The sequence below is a fragment of the Eutrema salsugineum genome, unplaced genomic scaffold, assembly GCF_000478725.1.
Source record: "Eutrema salsugineum unplaced genomic scaffold, Eutsalg1_0 scaffold_5, whole genome shotgun sequence".
Classification (NCBI taxonomy): Eukaryota; Viridiplantae; Streptophyta; class Magnoliopsida; order Brassicales; family Brassicaceae; genus Eutrema; species Eutrema salsugineum.
The window spans coordinates 9,236,291-9,253,753 of record NW_006256612.1 but is presented as its reverse complement, the minus strand read 5'-3'; the positions used below and the strand labels follow the sequence as shown (position 1 = coordinate 9,253,753).

The window sequence follows — 17,463 nt, the reverse complement described above, 5'->3', positions numbered from 1 at the left end:
GCGAAGATTGCGAGGATTATATATGTAGTAGATAGAGATTATATCCGAATATGCTAGCCATGAATAATTAGTGATTTTATCCACTTAAAATATTTTTATAGAACTTCCCATAAAAGAATTTCTATTTTCCTATATATCACAGAAGAAAAGAATTAGTTCGGCAATTCTAAAAATGTTTTCTTTGTTTGTTTTTATTGCATACAAATACAATGCATTGATTATTCTTTGGATGTGCATATGTGATGTACAACTGTAAAACACGCTGATCGGACATTGTTCATTTGTTCATCAACAACTCAAGCTTTTCCGGCGGAACCAAAGAGACGGATCTTCTCAGCGATCACAGCTTTCATGGCTGCTTTAGTTGCCGACATGACGTCAACAAGGTCGGTCTTCTTTCCGGATGTAAGAGCATCCATGTAAGCCTTTCTTACTTCTGTGTTCACGTTGAACTTCCTCACTCCATTCTCGATGCATTCCTGATGATATCAGACAACAATTAATAGCCATTACAGACGTTAATTCGGTTAATTTCATATCAAACAAGAGGAAATTTTCGCGCCGAATTTATCCCTTTTTTCTGTATTCTCAAACAAGAAACCTTTCAAATGATAGACTCACACCTTGATAAGCGACTCAGGCAAACCAGAAGCTCCATGGAGAACAAGAAAGACGCCTTTCTTCGAGCTTATAACGTGCAGCTCCTATACACATGGAGAACACTTAGAATAAGAATGACGCAAACTCAGCACATTGACGAAGTTCAGTCAGCACAAGGGTATGCCTAACCTTAAGTAAGTCGAGCTTGAGGTTTGGGCCGGACTTTGGGTATTTGCCATGGACATTTCCTATACACACAGCCAAGGCATCTATACCAGTCTCCATAAATTCCTGAGCCTGAAAAAAACCCATTGTAGTTTGGTTTAGCAGACATGGATAGTAAGGTGAAAGATTGGATTCATCGGCCGCGTTTAAAAACAACAAGGACCTGGTCAACGTTGGTGAGCTTTGCTTCATAGTCTTCAACAGTCAAGCCATCCTCTGTTCCTGAGAGTCTACCTAGTTCAGCTTCCACCATAATGTCTTTGGAACGGGCCAACTCTGATATATATTTCGTGTAGGACACATTTTCTGTGAAGGAAAGATGAGAACCATCTACCATCACTGAATCAAATCCCTGCACGAGATCAATTGGTATGAAATTTTCAACATAGAACTGAAAACAAGAAGACAAAGTGATTGAGTATAGGCGTTATATATCCCAAACTTACGAGTTCAAGAGCTTCTAGTAGCTCCTGCTTTGTAGTTCCATGGTCAAAATGTACGGATATCGGAACCTGCCACATTGTGCATATTAATCACGGGAGTTCAGAGTCAAACGCATGTATAGGGCTCTTAGCACCAACAACAACAATTTTGATTTCCATATTATTTCGGCAAAAACAGACGAAATTTCAATTGCGGAGATAGTAGATCTTTCGTTCTTCTCGTGATTGCAAAGCAAACACAAGATACATGACTGCTTAATGTAAAAATGAACATCTAATGCACAATCACAAATCCCACTTACCCTGGCTTGTTCAGCTGCGGAGATGCAACATGAAACCAATGGAATGCCTCCTTGCTTGAAGGCACCTGGATGGACCTAAAAGCATAGCCATAAGAACGGAAAAAAATTAGCTTTCATTGTCTTTTCTTTTTTTGACAGGCATTTAAAAAATAATTCAGAACAGAATGATATGCTCTGGTTGCTATCAGTGGCTGATATTTCTCATATGAAACTCTTAGGTGTATCAGATATCTACTTTTGGTCAGAACACTAACCTGCAATATGGCAGGACTGTTTTCTTCCTCCGCAGCTGCTACAACAGCTTCTATGCCTTCTAGATTATACACATTAAATGCCCCAATTGCATATCCACCCTTTTGTGCATTCTATTTACATAGAAACACAACATCAATATATGAAAGAGAAAAATGATGTTAGTGAAGAAGTGGAATACTCACAAGAAGCAGCTCTTTCGTTGATCGTCCAGCTACAACTGACCAGGACTTCACAACTTCTGCAAGAGCTGTGCTGCTGCCAACATTACCTTTACATAAGGGGAGAAATAAGTTTAGTTTTTAAGATTAAGAATACTTATTTCTTCAGTTGTATACAAATTAAGATTTACCCGGGAAAACAATATAGGGGACTCCGGGATGTCTACTTTCTGGACCTAACTTCCATACTGGAACACCAGCAAGGGCTTGACCAATCACAAGTGCACGTCTTGCTTTAAGTGCTTTTGTTGCTGTGTCTGATGACGTAATTCCACCCTAAACAAGGATGTTACAGTGTCAAAATTTTCGAAATACATGGAACTATAAAACAGTTGCAATCATCAACTGTGCATTGACAGATTGTGCAAGGAAGTTTATGAGATGGTAAGCTGGATAGAGAAGCAACAAGGGCTAGCAAAAGTACCTTAGCAAGAATATAACGGGGTCTAGTAGTTATCTGGCTCACAACTTCAACCAGAGCGGAGCTCACTTTGCTATTAATATCAAGACTCTCCGAAGATGCTGTCAAAGTAAATGGCAGACCCGTTAATGATGATATTCCTACTTTATACCAAGGAATAAAAATATATGAAGACTGGGAATGAAGAAACAACTTTTCCCAGTGATGAGCTCGCGACTGCTCATAATTAGTGTCTCCCTGCCAGCCCGAAGGAAAGCATCGGCCATCTCAACCGCTCTACTGATCTCTGCATCTCTCACTTCGGAGGACTTGAGAGCAACTTTCTCTACAGAGATCTGTTGATCACGGCTAAAGCTTAGATACCATAGCGAAATATTAATATAAGGATCCCTGTTAGCCACATCTATTTGTTTTTACCTCAATGCTCCTTAACTTCTGCTTATGTTGTGATTGAAGTTCTTCAACCTGTTAGTTTAAAGAAAATGACTCAGGACTCTTTAACGTGATTTCATTTAACACAGTGGAGACACTAGAGCTAGTAAAGAAAGTTAACCTGCTTTGTTGTTTTTGGGACATATGAGCCAACAACTATTAGCGCACCACTGCTTTCTTTGTCAGATGCAAAATCTTTTGGCAACACAAGATCTTTTGGAATAATCCCTATTCGAGCAGACACAAAGCTAGCAGCGGTACGGCATAAGAAAGATTTCCCCTTCTGTTCTGCCTGCGAAACATAATGTTTGATCGAACTAAAGGACCACAATTATAAAAGAAAAATAAATGCATCCTCTTAAGAAAGAATTTTTTTTTTTGAAAGAATAATAACCTGGATCATCCCCGCTGCAAATACAGCCATGTCTCTTTCACTAGCTGCGTTGACTATACATGCGGATCCCTGATTTACATATGAAATGGAAAGCGTTAAGACTTTCTACCAAACTTTGACTGACTGATTCCATCAATTCTGAAGACTGATAGCAGCATTCTAAAGCCATAGCAAAATTTGGAAATATTACCTTCTTTAAACTGCATAAGAACTCACACACTGCATCAGGGCCACCTTTTCTTAGAAGCTGGATTGAGATCGACTCAACGTTGTTAGCAGGAATGGCGCCAGCTGTTTTCTCCTCAACCCACTGGAATCATATCAAATTTGTTTGTTACTAATATTTTATTCGGAGTCAAATTATAAAGATGATTCTGCTGTTGGAGGATTTCAGACCTCACGAAGATTTGAGGATTTATATCCAAAGGATGCATCTTTAGCAAACTCTGTCTCTCCTGCAGGAACTAGCCTGCAATATTCACGATAAAGACTATCAAACTTCATGCTCTGAAGGGGAAAAAAACCACACACACGTTGTCACAAAGATATACCTATCAGAATCTGCAACATAGTGCACATCATCAATAGTATAACGTCCTCCTTGAAGGAAGAAAGGGCAAATAATCCATGCGTCCATTTCCCCAAGTATTGAGACAACAGCATCTGCTTCCTGCATGGATCATAGTATCAAGTACCGATACAACAGAACTGCAAGTTCAAATCTAACACTGATATGATGGTCCGCCATTTCATACTAGGGTCACCGAACTTGCCTGAGGAAAATGACCACGTAATGTTGAATCACCACGCAGAACAATTGTGTAGTCAGCATTTCCAGCTTCTTGTGATGCAGCACATAAGTTGGAACATATGTCTTTGATCAATGCGCTAGCCTGTTGAAGAAATATGTAATTAGAACTTGCAATTTCTGAAGTTGATGTAGCAACAACTTTTTCATTGTTCCAAGAGATTAGAACTCTTCAATAAATAGACTAGACAAGATATATGTCTTGACCTTCTCAGAGCTCAGTGACCTCGAATTTGTCAATATGAAGAAGCATGCAGGTTTTTTTCTGAACTGCTCGGAAATAGACTCCACACTCCTGTAAAAATGTTAAGGCAAAGCAATAATAACCAATTATTATTGCCTTCAGTTAGGTTCTAGGCAAGAAACTTGCCTTCCTTTGTGAGATTCATGATGAGTTTTGTGTTGGAAAGAAATATTCAGTTTCATAGAGAAGCATGCAAGACTAACCATTCTGTTAAAACCTCTACGTCATGAACAGTTTGTGTTCCGGTTGGATCATCATCAAGAACGACCAACGTCTTTGAGTTTCCCATATTTAACTTATGTATGTCATCTGTGGGATCGAATGGCCATTCAGATGGGAGAGATTTCAGTACGTCTTGTTTCTTCAGAACAGGAAGTCTCCCTTCTACCTTAATCCCTGAAAGGATTTCATATACCTATAAATATAATAAGACGTTTTTAGTTAGTTGAAAGCTTAAATGAGTCACACAAAACAGACACCAAACTTGATACTGCTAGAGCTTCACTTGTCCATTTGAGGTTAAGAAGATAACCAGGAAACACTATATGCGGATTTTGAGTCCAATAGTTCATATGCTATAAGAGAAAAATCCAAGATGTTTCAGCTTCCAGTACGTATTCATTAAAGAGCATCTTAATAAACTGTAGATCTTTGCCGTCTACTAGCAAACGTTTGCACTTGCAGTCCTTTCAAGTGAATGGAGAGTTTCTATTGTTTTTAAAGACGGAAACTAACAGACAAAAGCTGTCTCAAATTTAACCACAATAATCTTGGTGCTAGGAATCAGTGAAAAATTATACCTTGACCACTCCAGCATCATCGATCCGTCCCCAGCCCGCAGCGGAGCCTGCAAATGAAAAATTTCTCAGTATAGTTGTCTCCATCTTATTTTTCTTTCTTCTTTTGACAGAATTGTCTCCTTCTATATGAGGCAAAAAGGAAAAGGAACTATAGTAGTATAGCTGAAAGTTTTTCTCGTTCTCCAAAAAGTTCAAGAAGCACCGCATATAATATATCTCAAGAAATTTGCAAGACATGAAACTCTATATTCAACCCAAGTACTGTGCTCTTGAAAAATAAGTTATATTGTTGAAAAGGTAGGACCGAAAAGATGTACGTGCAATATGATTTGAGAACAGTAAAAAATTAGAGGCGACCTGCTAAGAATAGCTGGTGTGCCACTGTTGATATATGGAGTGGAACTTTACGGGATGAACCTTCTCGGGTAACAATTCCCTACAGTCAAATCTCTTGCATAAGTTACGAAAACAAAACAAGTTTACAAATTGATTACAGTCGCTATTAATCTTACCAAATCCTTAACAAAAATATCAAGAGCAGAATATGGTGTATAATCATTATCCAGCATGTGCGGAACACGATTTTCAAACATCCTGCAAGATGTAAAATAGGAGCCATTCAATTTATGACCTAAAATGCTAACACAACGTCTTTCTCAAAAACTTGTAAAAAATAAATATCAATAAGCATAAGCACAGGGCTTCATGAAGACAAGACTTCAGGCTTAACATAGTTAACATCTTGAAATTAGTTTTTATAACTTGAAGCTTTTAAAGGCTTTGCAAATATCAAAATAGGGCCAAACTGGAGCCTGTTCAGCAAGTATGAGAGCTTAAACGACCAGCAATTATTCTTTGGCAGAGAAAATATCAAGAGGTTAGACAATTATCAGAAATCATGCAGAGCATCAGAGTGGTGCACATTTCATCAGAAATGCTAATGCCGTTGATGGTAACACAGACTTTCTCAGAGTTAAAACAAAAACATATTCCATAAAGGTCTAAGTAAAGCATACCAAGATGTTCCTCCGCAGTTGGAAATAACATTGAATAGCTTTCGAGTATTCAGACCAAACCGAGCTCCAAATGCCATTGCCTCGGCAGCTGATGCAATATGAACTCCCGCAAGCAATTGATTGACCATTTTTACTCCACTATCAAACATCAAATAAACAAGTAACGAAGAAAGTGAGTGATGTCCATGTCAGTAAAGAAAGGATCGTGAGGGTGATAACAAAAGAGCAACAAATTACCTTCCTGCCCCGCAACCTCCTTTAATCACGTAGAGCTTCTCACTTAATGCTGCTCAAAATTAATGCAATCAGGTTATGATGTAAACAAGAAAAAATCCCACCAGTAAAGTGAAAATGAAATCGTCACCTGATAGCACATTTCCCGCAGACTTAAGCGCTTCATCGGCACCTGAAGCCATTATCTGAAAAAAAAAATATACTTGATTAACTTCAGCTTCATTAGAGACACAGTAGATAGGTTCTAGACTTCATACCGTTAGTTCCCCCATGGCAGCCCTCTTAACACCACCAGAAACAGGAGCATCTACCAGCTTTAGGTTCTTTCCCTCATCTGAAAGATTGCCAAATAAAAGAATAAATTATAGAACTCAATCAAATGACACTGAACGGTCATGTTGGAAGTAAAAATTGATCATCGGAGCATAAAATCATCCACAATTGTGGAACATGCATGGTTGTAGCTGATGACGGAAAACACTTACTCTCTAGACGCCTTTCAAGTTGGCTAACAAATGCAGGAGAGACTGTTGACGCAAGTACAATAGTTGCTCCAGATGGAATAGCTGAAATATTGTGAAAGAATAGGAATATCAGCTCTGACCTCAAATACTAAAAGCTAGTATTATAAATATATACCTTCAACAGCTCCAAGATGTCCATACAGGACATCCTCAGCCTGAACCTCGTTTGTTACCATAATTACAAGAACATCTACATCTGTAGGAGCAGATACAAATAACAAGAATTACATCTGGGGAAAATGACTGGATTCAAGGAATAAAGCAGGATGTTCATCTCATAAGTGTTGAGAGCTACACGGCACATTTATACTGTAATCTAACCACTTGTCTTGATTTTTAGGGCTACCTTTCGTCACATCAGCTGGAGAATTTGCCGCCAATCCCCCGGCACTCTCAAATCTGACAAGCGTTGGCTTGTATACCTGCAATTCAGATCGGTATCAAACATTTCATTTAAAAATTATATGAACAAGGTACCAAAACATAACCTTAACCGACCTAAAAGCCAAAAAGTAAGAAATCTATGAATGCATTACAGCCAAAAGTTTATAATGAGGCAAACCGGGTGCCTCTATAAACTAGGAAACTACTAGAAGAATAAACATGTATATATACCATCGACTCATATAACCAATTAAAACCAACTAACACAATCATTCTGAACATGTATACCATAGACTCCCAAGAGAATTCACAGTGAAGAGTTGATCAAAAGCTTACGTCATAACCACGGACAGAAAAATTTGATTTCAACAGGTGCGCTGCCATACCAAAACCCATTGCTCCCAGACCAATAAAACCAATTCTATTCACAGGCTTTGCCTGGGTAACAATTTCTTTGGCCAAATCCTCTGGCTTGTAAAGTTCTCTATTGGCTGCTTCTAATATGCCAACTCCAAGTACTTTTTCCCAGATCTGCCCAATCATTTTGAGAACCTTTCATTAGAAAGGCATGTGTAATGTACATGGTCTATGACAGTGGTTTTCCATTCAGTTAAATTTGTCACAAGTTTCGAAAGCACTAGAAAAAGATGAGAAGAACTCTATTGAGGACCTTAGCCAACGAAGTAGCTGTATTATCTCCCTGCATCTGTGACATTCCTGGAGAAGGGGAAGTTGTGCATAGAATTAAATAAGTGGAAAGAGGTCGTTATCGTTGTGCCGGACATATAATAATATTGATATATACCGAGGATTAATTGTTGACGTGCAACTGCCAAAAGTGGGACAGGAAATGGAAGCGATTTGGCTTTATCTTCAACAATGCCCTTGCCATCGAAAATTCAGTTAAGCATTTCATTAGTTACATATGCTAAACATCAAGACTTAGTCACAGTGAATAAATAAAATGACCCATTGATTGGAGCTAAGTTTTGTTTTTTCTCCTTTCGCTATTTTCCTTTGAATCGAAAGAAAGACAACGATAAAATATTACTTTCAAGTTGCTATGTCATACCAGATTCTGAGAGAGAACATCGAGGAAGCGACCCTCTATATCACCTTTCAGCAACAACGGTATATGATTCTTGTAAATCCTGAAAAGCAAGAAAAATTAATTCTGTAACAGCCATGGTCAAAATATTTTGCCATAAACCTTCAGGGAAGTCTTCAATTGGCCTAAATGAGGAGCTCTAAAAAAAATAGTTTTGTCTCCAGTTGGAATTGGTGAACAGGAAACGATGTTATAGTTACAGTTTACCTGCAATAGTCTATTCTCGAAACTTTGAGAATAGACTATTACTACATAAAATGAGTGTATATGAAAGATCTACTACTACATAAAATGTGGACAACCCTATGATTCGAAGCAATCCTACTATCAAAAATCTTCCAATTCGGTACTAGAAGACATTTTTATCACTCATAACGAAAGGAAAGTCCTTGTAGCATAAAGCATACCATGAATTTCCAGCAGCATTGGAAATGATGTCATACAGTATCCACGGATGCACACCCGCCTGAGAACCTAAAGATATAGCTTCCACAGCAGCAACAAGATGAATGCCCTCAAGCAGCTCATTCACCATTTTAACTTTACTGGTTCAGAAAAAAAAAACAAAAAAAAAACAACGAGATCAATGGGTTTTCTATAATGCAGGGGAAAATTTAGAACCATCAAAGGTTTTGTTTCAAGCATATGATTGATATGACTCGTGGCGAAGAATAGGCAGTCAAACTATTGGAAATTATAGTGATTATGAGAAAGTTAATTATCACCTGGAAAGTTACATACCTTCCAGCACCAATTTCTCCCTCAAAGGTGTAAACCTTTTGACACATTGCTTTATGAAACAAAGAGATTGACTCAGTAATAGAATTAATTCTCAGAAATTATAGATCTTGAGAGGGTCTATAAACTTTGTGTTAACATTTACCGTTAAGATAGGGTTGTGCTCTTGTGATCGAATCTGACCTTCCAGATGCTATTATCTTATAAGTCAAAATGAAACGGGTTACTACAAGTACAATGACACATTGACATATCACTTTAAACAATGAATGGAGATCAACGAGCTCAGTGGTATTCTACCGACAAAACAGACTTAGCAAAAGAGGAGAGTATATACCATTAGTTTTCCATCAAGAAGCTCAGACATTCTTTTTAAAACATAGGCATCGACAACAAAAATCTGCTCTCTGTCCTCTGCATTGAAAACGAATCCCATTTTTCAGTTCAGGACTGAAAAGCGCAAACTTCAAAATACGGAGATGAAAGGTAAACCACTCCTCAAAGTAACAAATTGCAACCTGTAAGTTGTTTCTCTAGCTTCTGGAGGTGCAAAGGCGATATCGTCGAAGACAAAAGCAAGACAGCGCCCTTCTGTAGACCTGAAAAAGAAATGACGCATACAGTCTCCTACACAATAATCCTGAGAGGAAGTTCATCAATATTGAGGTAAAGAGTCTTCGAGATAACCTTTCATAACACCCTCATCGCCAAAAATAACATCTTGTATCTGGTCAGGGTGGGATAGTAAAACCACCACGGCTGCTGCACCTGCTTAGTTAGGAAGAAAGACAGAAGAGGGTGAGAGAAGGGAAAGAAAGTTAGAAGTAGGCAGCAAAGTAAATAACAGGACACAAGACAGTATCAAAAGTAAACAGAGGCATGAAACGAGGTAGCAACAGAAACACAACCAAACGGTTTTCATGTACAGAGGCTAGCACTGGATGCCAAAAACTCGATAGATCGTAAACAAGATGTGCATTTTTCCCTTGAAACCTGAACTTGTTTGTATCTAAGTGTTTCTAAAGTCCTTAAATAACACATAGACTCAATCTGCTACCTTTCCCGACATCTGCAGGGCTATCAGATTTGTATCCTCCCAATTCAGTGAACTTCTCCACCAATCCTGTACTTATCTGTGGAATATAGATACAACGGTTCAGCTTCCATCCTTATTTTTTTTTCAAAAGCCAAATCAAATTAAAGCTGAAGAAACAACTATTCTTAGTAACTTTCCAGACAAAGCAATAATCACAAACGTTCCCAGTCCCTCAAAGAGAACCTACTACTAATAAACTCATTTCAGTCGAATTCAACACTTTGTGGTAGTGAGAATGGATATAAACGTGTAAAACAGCTGAAATCCTCCGAGATAGACTAAGAATTTCGAAATTCTTCAGAATCCAGAAATCGATTTCACAGTTATTTAAAAACCCGATCAACCTGATCTTCCAGAACGAAGACATATATTTCCGATCCAAACATAGAGTAGAAGAAGAAGAAGAAGCAACTGACCTCGAATGCTTGAACCTTAAACCCAGAACGAAGAAGCGAAGAAGCTAATTCGAAGCTGAAAGAATCCAAACCAACAAACCCAACGACGCCACCATCAACTCCCATTTTCTCTGTCGAAACTACGATTTTACCGATGAAAATATATATCAAGTAGTCAGCGAACCAATTTCATACGCATGTCTCTCTGTAATCTATATATATATATATATATATATATATATATATCATAAAGTATATGCGTACATTATACTATTTTAGATTATTAATTCCTATAAGCGCACTACAAAGAGGGTTACGTTACATCGTAGACTCCTACGTGGAAAGAGCCATATCCAAAAGCTTTTTATTTTAACAGTATCTGGCTAACTTATCTGGCAAATGTAACCTTTTGTAGAAAAAAAAAGTATATCAATCAAATTTTTTTTAATTTTGATTGATATACTTTATTTTCTACAAAAGGTTACATTTTGCCAAATAAGTTAGCCAGATACGTTAAAAAAAAAAAAGCTTAAAAAGCTTTTGGATATTAGCTAGGTGAGATTCGAGAAAGATATGGGTGAAAAGTAAACTACAAGATCTGTTATGATGTAATGACAATCTTTTCCTATTTCTCCATTTAAGGTTACAGGTCACTTTCTATATTAGCCATCACCTAAATTCTTACAATCGGCTACTCTTGTGACGATATTTAATTTGGATTAACTTAATTATTAACATGTCACTAAATCCAGAGCTTAGTCTTCGATCCGATACGTAATGATCGGATCAGAACAGATTTAAGTAACCGTTTCTCGAAAAATCAGGCAGGTAATCGATAAAATTCAAATAACAAATTTGTAACCACCGTGCGTATATATACGTAGGAGATGTACGTATTACAAATTCACACAACGTTCAAAAGAGGATCAAACTAAAGAAACCGTTTCAATTAAACAACAAAGTTTACAAAGTTCTTAAAATGGAGATTGCTAGATTCGCCGTCGCCGTCGTTTTGGTGTTTTGCTACGTCTCGTCGTCTAACGCCGCAACTACACCGCCGAGCGGAGGAGGAGGAGGAGGAGGAGGAGCAGATGCGCACTCAATGCCGTGTATACAGAAACTAATGCCGTGTCAGCCGTATCTTCACTCGGCGACACCGCCGCCGCCGCCGACGTGTTGCATGCCGTTGAAGGAGATCGTAGAGACCGACGTGACGTGTCTTTGCTCCGTCTTCAACAACGTCGATATGCTTAAATCGCTTAACCTCACTAAAGAAAACGCTCTTGTTCTCCCTAAAGCTTGTGGCGCCAACGCTGACGTGTCACAATGCAAAGCCAGCAGCACCGGTGAGTTGTTAATTAAATATGAGACGCTGTTTCAGATTTCTTATTTAGCCTAATTATGATGCAGTTCTAATTAAGCTTTTAATTATTTTTTTTTACGAAGGTACTACTTCGCCGATGACGCCGCCGGCAACTCCAAAAACTCCTCCGGCATCTTCTACAGGTATGAATTCAAATGTCGAAATTTAAAATCTAATTGTCATGGTTTTAGCCTTTTAGGGAATTTTTTTTATGGGTAAAAGTTATATGCATTGACTATTTTAAAGCATGAGAAAATAACAAATACAATCGACGGATTTACCAATTAAAAGAATAATTGAAAAGTAACAGCTGTGGAGTATTTAATTTTGTTTTAAAAAATGAATGAACAGGAAGCGGTTCCACCGGAGATTCAGCTAATTCTTCGACGGCCAAACCAACAAACTCGGCTCCGACCATCAACTTCGCCGGACTTAGCTTCGCATCTGCTTTCGTGGCATTGGCAACTATCTTCTTCTGATCTACCACTCTATTACTATTATGTCTTTATTCTTTATTAGGTAGGTTTATCATGTTGGAAATTAATCAGAATATGTTCGGTAACTGATTATCAATATGTACTGAGAAAATTCTAATAATATTCATAATTTCCAACAGCTCTTTGCCAACATTTTCTCTAACTAGATGCCCAAAATTTTAAAAATTGTCTCATTATGGTTTTTTTAAGTTTATTTTATTTTATTTTGTGTTTTCTAAATTCGAATTAATTAGGGGAAAAAACGAGCTCGATGGAAACCATTTAGCTAATCATCTAAGTATTGTCTACATACAAATCACAAACATGTACATCGCGCGCCGCAACTCAATATGAATTGTGATACTATCTTATATGTTCAAACTGTTAAATTTCCAAATTATGGTTTATCATTAATAGACGTATAATTGAGTCAAGACTCAAGAGTTTAAAGTAGATGTACCTCGTTGGAGTTTTATAGCTAACGTTTTTGGAAGCTAGCTTTTTATCTCTCGTCAAGATGTTGGCAATATTGCAACTCCCAGATAATGTAATTAAAAAGTATTCCTTGTTTAAAGTATTTTGGCGATAGCTAATTGAGATCCCCTTTTCACTTTTATGTTTAACTAATGCATGTGTTTACTTGATGCTATCCAAGTGTTTGTGAATCTGTATTTTAAGATTATTGATTTTATAAATCTTTTGACAGTTCAGCAAATGGGTTCGATTTAATTTATTGTAATTGCGAGATTGAAACGATAATCATTTTTAAAAATGAGCAAGAAACAACAAAACAAGTAGAGTCCAAAGTCCAGGGCACTTTACAAATACAATCTCATAATTAGAACAGTGTGATATCCGACAGCCACATAAACAGGATTTGTACCAAACGAAGGCAAATAAAGTTAATAGTGTTCAACAACAATTTTTACGTTTATAAAGCCTATAATCATTGCTACTAATTAAATTGCGTATATGTAGTTTTCTTAAACAGCTACAAAGCATTCATACAGAAAATATTAATTATCGATCTAAATTTCTTTTTTTTTTAACTGAATGATACTTGTATTCATAAAAAATTTGCTTACAAGCATTCCAAACAAAACAAGGATCGGGAGCAATCCACCGCTCACAAAGAACATTAGTGTGGATCCTAAAATCCACACTCAGAGATTTAGTGTTTGGTTTAGTGAAGAAAATGATGGGCAAGAATTCTGGCAAAGATCGATATAAAATAAAAGACAAAGCTCGACAAATTGGATTTTTATTGATAATATAATGAGTTTACAAGTGAGTTTCTAGCTGAAAATTAGATGATCTTTTACATAGAAACAATGTACTATTTATACTAGGTAAGTCGTTGCGAACTACTACGAGATCTCCGGGATGACTCGATCTCCTCCTTTCCGAGATCTTCTGGATCTTCTCTTATCCACTCTTCCTTATCTTCGTAGCTTGCTGCATCCTACCGAATATCCTTGCGAGATCCTCTTTTGGTTAAGTTTGTGGGCCTTAAAGTCCATAGACGCATGTGTGATGATTGGTTTAAATCGTGGGCCGGATTTGGTTAAATCCAACACCAACAATTAGTATTCAACCAGGCTAAACTACTTTCAGATATAAAGAAATCTTGATCTAAATATGTAGAATTTTATTGGTAAAGTAATATATATGAAGTAACATGAATTTATCTCTCTGCATCTGAAGCAATCAAATCTACGTATTACATGATCACATATGGCATGCATTTTTATGACACTCAAAGTTTTACAATTATAAAACGTATATTAAATATCATATATATATATATATATATAAATGTGGCAACTAACAAATAAACAATTATACATGTAAGATGTATCCAGACAGCTGATGAGCTGTAGATATTATATATATATACATATTATATGATTCATTACTTCGTTTCATGGTACCGACCTATGTAATCTTTGTTTTTGGCTTTTGGAATTTGGAAAGACAGATGAACTCAATTTGATATTAAAAAGGGGAAAAAAGAAAAACCAAAAACAAAACGGAGGGAGAAGCCATGTCTAATGATGAGTTTGGTAGCGTCGTGACTCGAGCTCAGCCCAATCTCACACCTCTTCACAATCACACCCATATCCTCAATCACACCCATCCGATCATCCATGTGTCCGATCATCCATGTGCTTTTTCTTCTATCTACTCTATCGTATTAATCAACTAATTCTATATTTATATTCATCTCTCCTTTTTTATATATATTTCACAAATCACAGCATATTTGTTGGTGTAAAACCAGAAAGTAATCAGGCGATGTCTATTAATTATATTACGCTTACTAGCTAGCTAGTATACTGTGTGCAGTAATTTGAGTGGATTAGTGAGCAATCGATCTGAGTTATTTTCCATGTAACTAAACTTTAATAATGCTGTGCATGGGTTCAAAAACGGTTTCTTCCTATCTTTAATCGGATGATTTCTCAAAATAGTACAAATATATACCTAGTGTAGATGAAAACAATAACAACCAGTAGCAAGAGTTAAGTCATAATTTTGATTTTGTGATATTTTGACTGTTTAAGTATACATTGTACATTCATTTGATAGAGGGTTTCAATACAATTACCCGTTTGAAAAAAAAAGCAAGATAATTACTCATAATCACATCATATATAATAAGCAAAAATTTAAAATTATATTTGTTTACCAATTAAACAGTCTATACTTGATTTGTTAGACGGTCGAAAACCGTAAAAATCATATCTTTGTTATTTCTGCTTTGTCTTACCGCCTTGATTCATGCTGTTTTGCTAAACAAGAATATTTAGTTCTAACTGACTGTCACAACAGAAAGTCACTAATTAATAAATACACGTTGTATTTTAGTAACTTTTAGTGTTTGGTAGAACTAAAAATAAACAATTAAGGTGGTCTTACATATAAGGGCTGAATCCGATTAATTATCGAGTTTGACTTGATTATATGACAATTAATTAAGTAGCGACCACATATATGTGAATATAATGAATAATATTGTTGAAATTTGAAACGTAAACCTTACTTTTTGTAATTTAATTACTCGAATTATATCTACCAGATAAAGTCCACAATAAAGTTAAGAAGCGACAACTATAAAACGGAGAGAAAGAAGATACACAGTTGTACACAACCAGCTAAAAGATTAATAAATACTTAATCTTCGCTTAATTCATAAACTAATACAACTATATATATATATACATAATTATAAAAGCCAGCACAGTTCTACGAAACTTCTTTCTCTCTGATCTCTCTCTGTCTCTTTTCTTGTTCTTCTATTTTGATCACAATAATGGGAAACACATCTTCATGCGCACCATTGATTATATCATCAAACTCATCATCAGGAGCAGTCAAAATCTTAGCTCCTTTCACCGGAACTCTCGACATCTTCTCAAAACCCATCAAAACCTCCGACATCGTCTCTCAACATTCCAGCCACTTTATCACCGACTCAACTTTGCTTCAAATCGGCCACCGAGTCACCGCCGTATCTCCCGATGAGTTTTTGAGACCGAGAAGACATCTCTACCTCCTCCTCCCGATAGACATGCTCTTCTCTGTCTTAACACACGAAGAACTCGCTCTCATCTCGGAAAAAGCGGCAGAGATTCTCAACGAAAGTCGGTATAATCATTTGAAGAGAATATTTCCGGTTTGCATGTTTCCAGTGACTGGAGACAGAAGAAGAAGCTCACCATCATCGGTTAATGATGATGATCATCATGATCATGATGGTGTTGAAATAAGAGAAACCCTAGACGATAAGGTGCTATACGAATCGAAATATGGAACTTGGAGGCCTGGATTGGAGACGATCGTGGAGAGCTAAATGAATAAAACCTTGAGGATCGTAAAATACTTTTTTTATGTTATATATCAATCATAGACAATCATTTTTTTCTTCTTTAATTTCCTCCTGATTTTTTTGACCGATTTTAAAAGAGAATTTGAGGCGTATATATGGATTTATCACGATTTGAATTTTAGCTAAATTTTTTTTTTTAGCTGGATTAACTGGTTACTACACATTTTAAATTTATGGAGATTGGCATGAGGTAGATGATATATGGTATCTCTAGTTTAAGAACAAGTAATGCTATATATTCGTAAGACTAGGGTCGAAACCACAACTATATTTACGATTAGTTAGTGATTCTATCGTATTGATTAGGAATCTAATTTCTTTTCCCGTGTATATGCATTTACATTTGTGGTGATACTTGACGACGTTCTTAGGAAACTTATAATAGTTGAATATTGAATTTTATTCTAAATTATAAACGTAAAGGCAAAACGGAAAAAAAAAATTAATGAAGAAAAACAACTTAAATACTAAAAGTACCAAAACAACACTATGTTCTTAAACAGTATGAACATGTATTTTGCGAACTAATAATGTTAGACGTATAGTTTATGTAGTTACTATATCGAGGAAACGCAAATATATATTTTGCGAGTTTATCTGATTGGTTTTAGAGTAATCAATGTGTGGTAATAATGAGAAAGACAAAAAAAAATATTATTTCGATAACCTCACATGCAAGAAAATGATTTTGACTGGAGATAGTTGTAAACCGCTCAAGTATTAATCGGACAGCTATAATGAGTCTGGGTTTTATTCATCGGATACAAAGAAAAATGGTCAACGAAGACGTTGGTTTCTGGTAAACCAGATTTTAGGTACAGCTATTTTGGTTATCGGTACGTAAAACGTATATATATTATAATATATAAAAATATATATTGGAGTTTGGTACGTATATATTATAGAAGTAATATTTATATATACCGAAGTTTTGATTGAAAATGGTATTGAGAATTTTATTGGAACCATTCGTAGATACTCCGAATATAAACGATGTCGCCAGCCGATCTAATAATTAAAGGACCTGCGCAATTTTTTCGTCATAGGCCAAAAGTCTACACCTACCTGAGAATACGTAATCACACATAAGCAAGCTTT

General features: G+C 36.4%; 3 protein-coding genes across 4 annotated transcripts; 2 read left to right on the top strand and 1 right to left on the bottom strand.

Annotated features, from left to right (window-relative positions):
• Positions 1-86: 86 nt before the first annotated feature.
• Positions 87-10,819, bottom strand: LOC18993085. Of its 2 annotated transcripts, XM_006416561.2 has the most exons (42): positions 10,659-10,819; positions 10,204-10,279; positions 9,834-9,914; positions 9,665-9,745; positions 9,484-9,560; positions 9,292-9,346; positions 9,150-9,198; positions 8,816-8,953; positions 8,373-8,451; positions 8,106-8,184; positions 7,971-8,017; positions 7,637-7,831; positions 7,263-7,338; positions 7,032-7,112; positions 6,878-6,958; positions 6,650-6,726; positions 6,523-6,577; positions 6,396-6,444; positions 6,159-6,296; positions 5,655-5,736; positions 5,500-5,578; positions 5,143-5,189; positions 4,546-4,757; positions 4,306-4,393; positions 4,064-4,183; positions 3,842-3,960; positions 3,687-3,759; positions 3,481-3,600; positions 3,291-3,359; positions 3,018-3,188; positions 2,882-2,929; positions 2,658-2,799; positions 2,468-2,565; positions 2,175-2,319; positions 2,008-2,093; positions 1,825-1,935; positions 1,571-1,645; positions 1,272-1,337; positions 989-1,177; positions 790-897; positions 624-704; positions 87-479 (listed from the first exon to the last, which is right to left on the bottom strand). In XM_006416561.2, the coding sequence occupies exons 1-42, from the start codon at positions 10,761-10,763 to the stop codon at positions 297-299; spliced, it is 4,131 nt and encodes a 1,376-aa protein (XP_006416624.1). In that variant the 5' UTR covers positions 10,764-10,819; the 3' UTR covers positions 87-296. The 2 variants fall into 2 exon arrangements, with proteins under 2 accessions (XP_006416624.1, XP_024007799.1); XM_024152031.1 differs by lacking the exons at positions 9,665-9,745; positions 9,834-9,914; positions 10,204-10,279; positions 10,659-10,819 and having other exon boundaries at positions 9,134-9,198.
• A 730-nt stretch (positions 10,820-11,549) lies between these two features.
• Positions 11,550-12,479, top strand: LOC18993084 (protein YLS3). The gene is made up of 3 exons (XM_006416560.2): positions 11,550-11,983; positions 12,084-12,143; positions 12,352-12,479. Exons 1-3 carry the CDS (start codon positions 11,617-11,619, stop codon positions 12,477-12,479), a joined length of 555 nt encoding a protein of 184 aa, XP_006416623.1. The 5' UTR covers positions 11,550-11,616.
• Positions 12,480-15,789: 3,310 nt separating this feature from the next.
• On the top strand, positions 15,790-16,329 carry LOC18993083. The gene has a single exon (XM_006416559.1). It carries the CDS (start codon positions 15,790-15,792, stop codon positions 16,327-16,329), a length of 540 nt encoding a protein of 179 aa, XP_006416622.1.
• The last annotated feature ends 1,134 nt before the right edge of the window (positions 16,330-17,463 follow it).

Excerpts from the sequence above, each read along its gene's own strand:
- LOC18993085 (XM_006416561.2), bottom strand. The coding sequence starts at position 10,763 with ATGGGAGTTGATGGTGGCGTCGTTGGGTTTGTTGGTTTGGATTCTTTC. Across the intron at positions 6,959-7,031 it reads ACATCTTGGAGCTGTTGAAG|CTATTCCATCTGGAGCAACT; the intron begins GTATATATTTAT and ends ACAATATTTCAG. Across the intron at positions 1,646-1,824 it reads ACAGTCCTGCCATATTGCAG|GTCCATCCAGGTGCCTTCAA; the intron begins GTTAGTGTTCTG and ends CTATGCTTTTAG.
- LOC18993083 (XM_006416559.1), top strand. The coding sequence starts at position 15,790 with ATGGGAAACACATCTTCATGCGCACCATTGATTATATCATCAAACTCA.
- LOC18993084 (XM_006416560.2), top strand. The coding sequence starts at position 11,617 with ATGGAGATTGCTAGATTCGCCGTCGCCGTCGTTTTGGTGTTTTGCTAC. Across the intron at positions 11,984-12,083 it reads ATGCAAAGCCAGCAGCACCG|GTACTACTTCGCCGATGACG; the intron begins GTGAGTTGTTAA and ends TTTTTTACGAAG. Across the intron at positions 12,144-12,351 it reads TCCTCCGGCATCTTCTACAG|GAAGCGGTTCCACCGGAGAT; the intron begins GTATGAATTCAA and ends ATGAATGAACAG.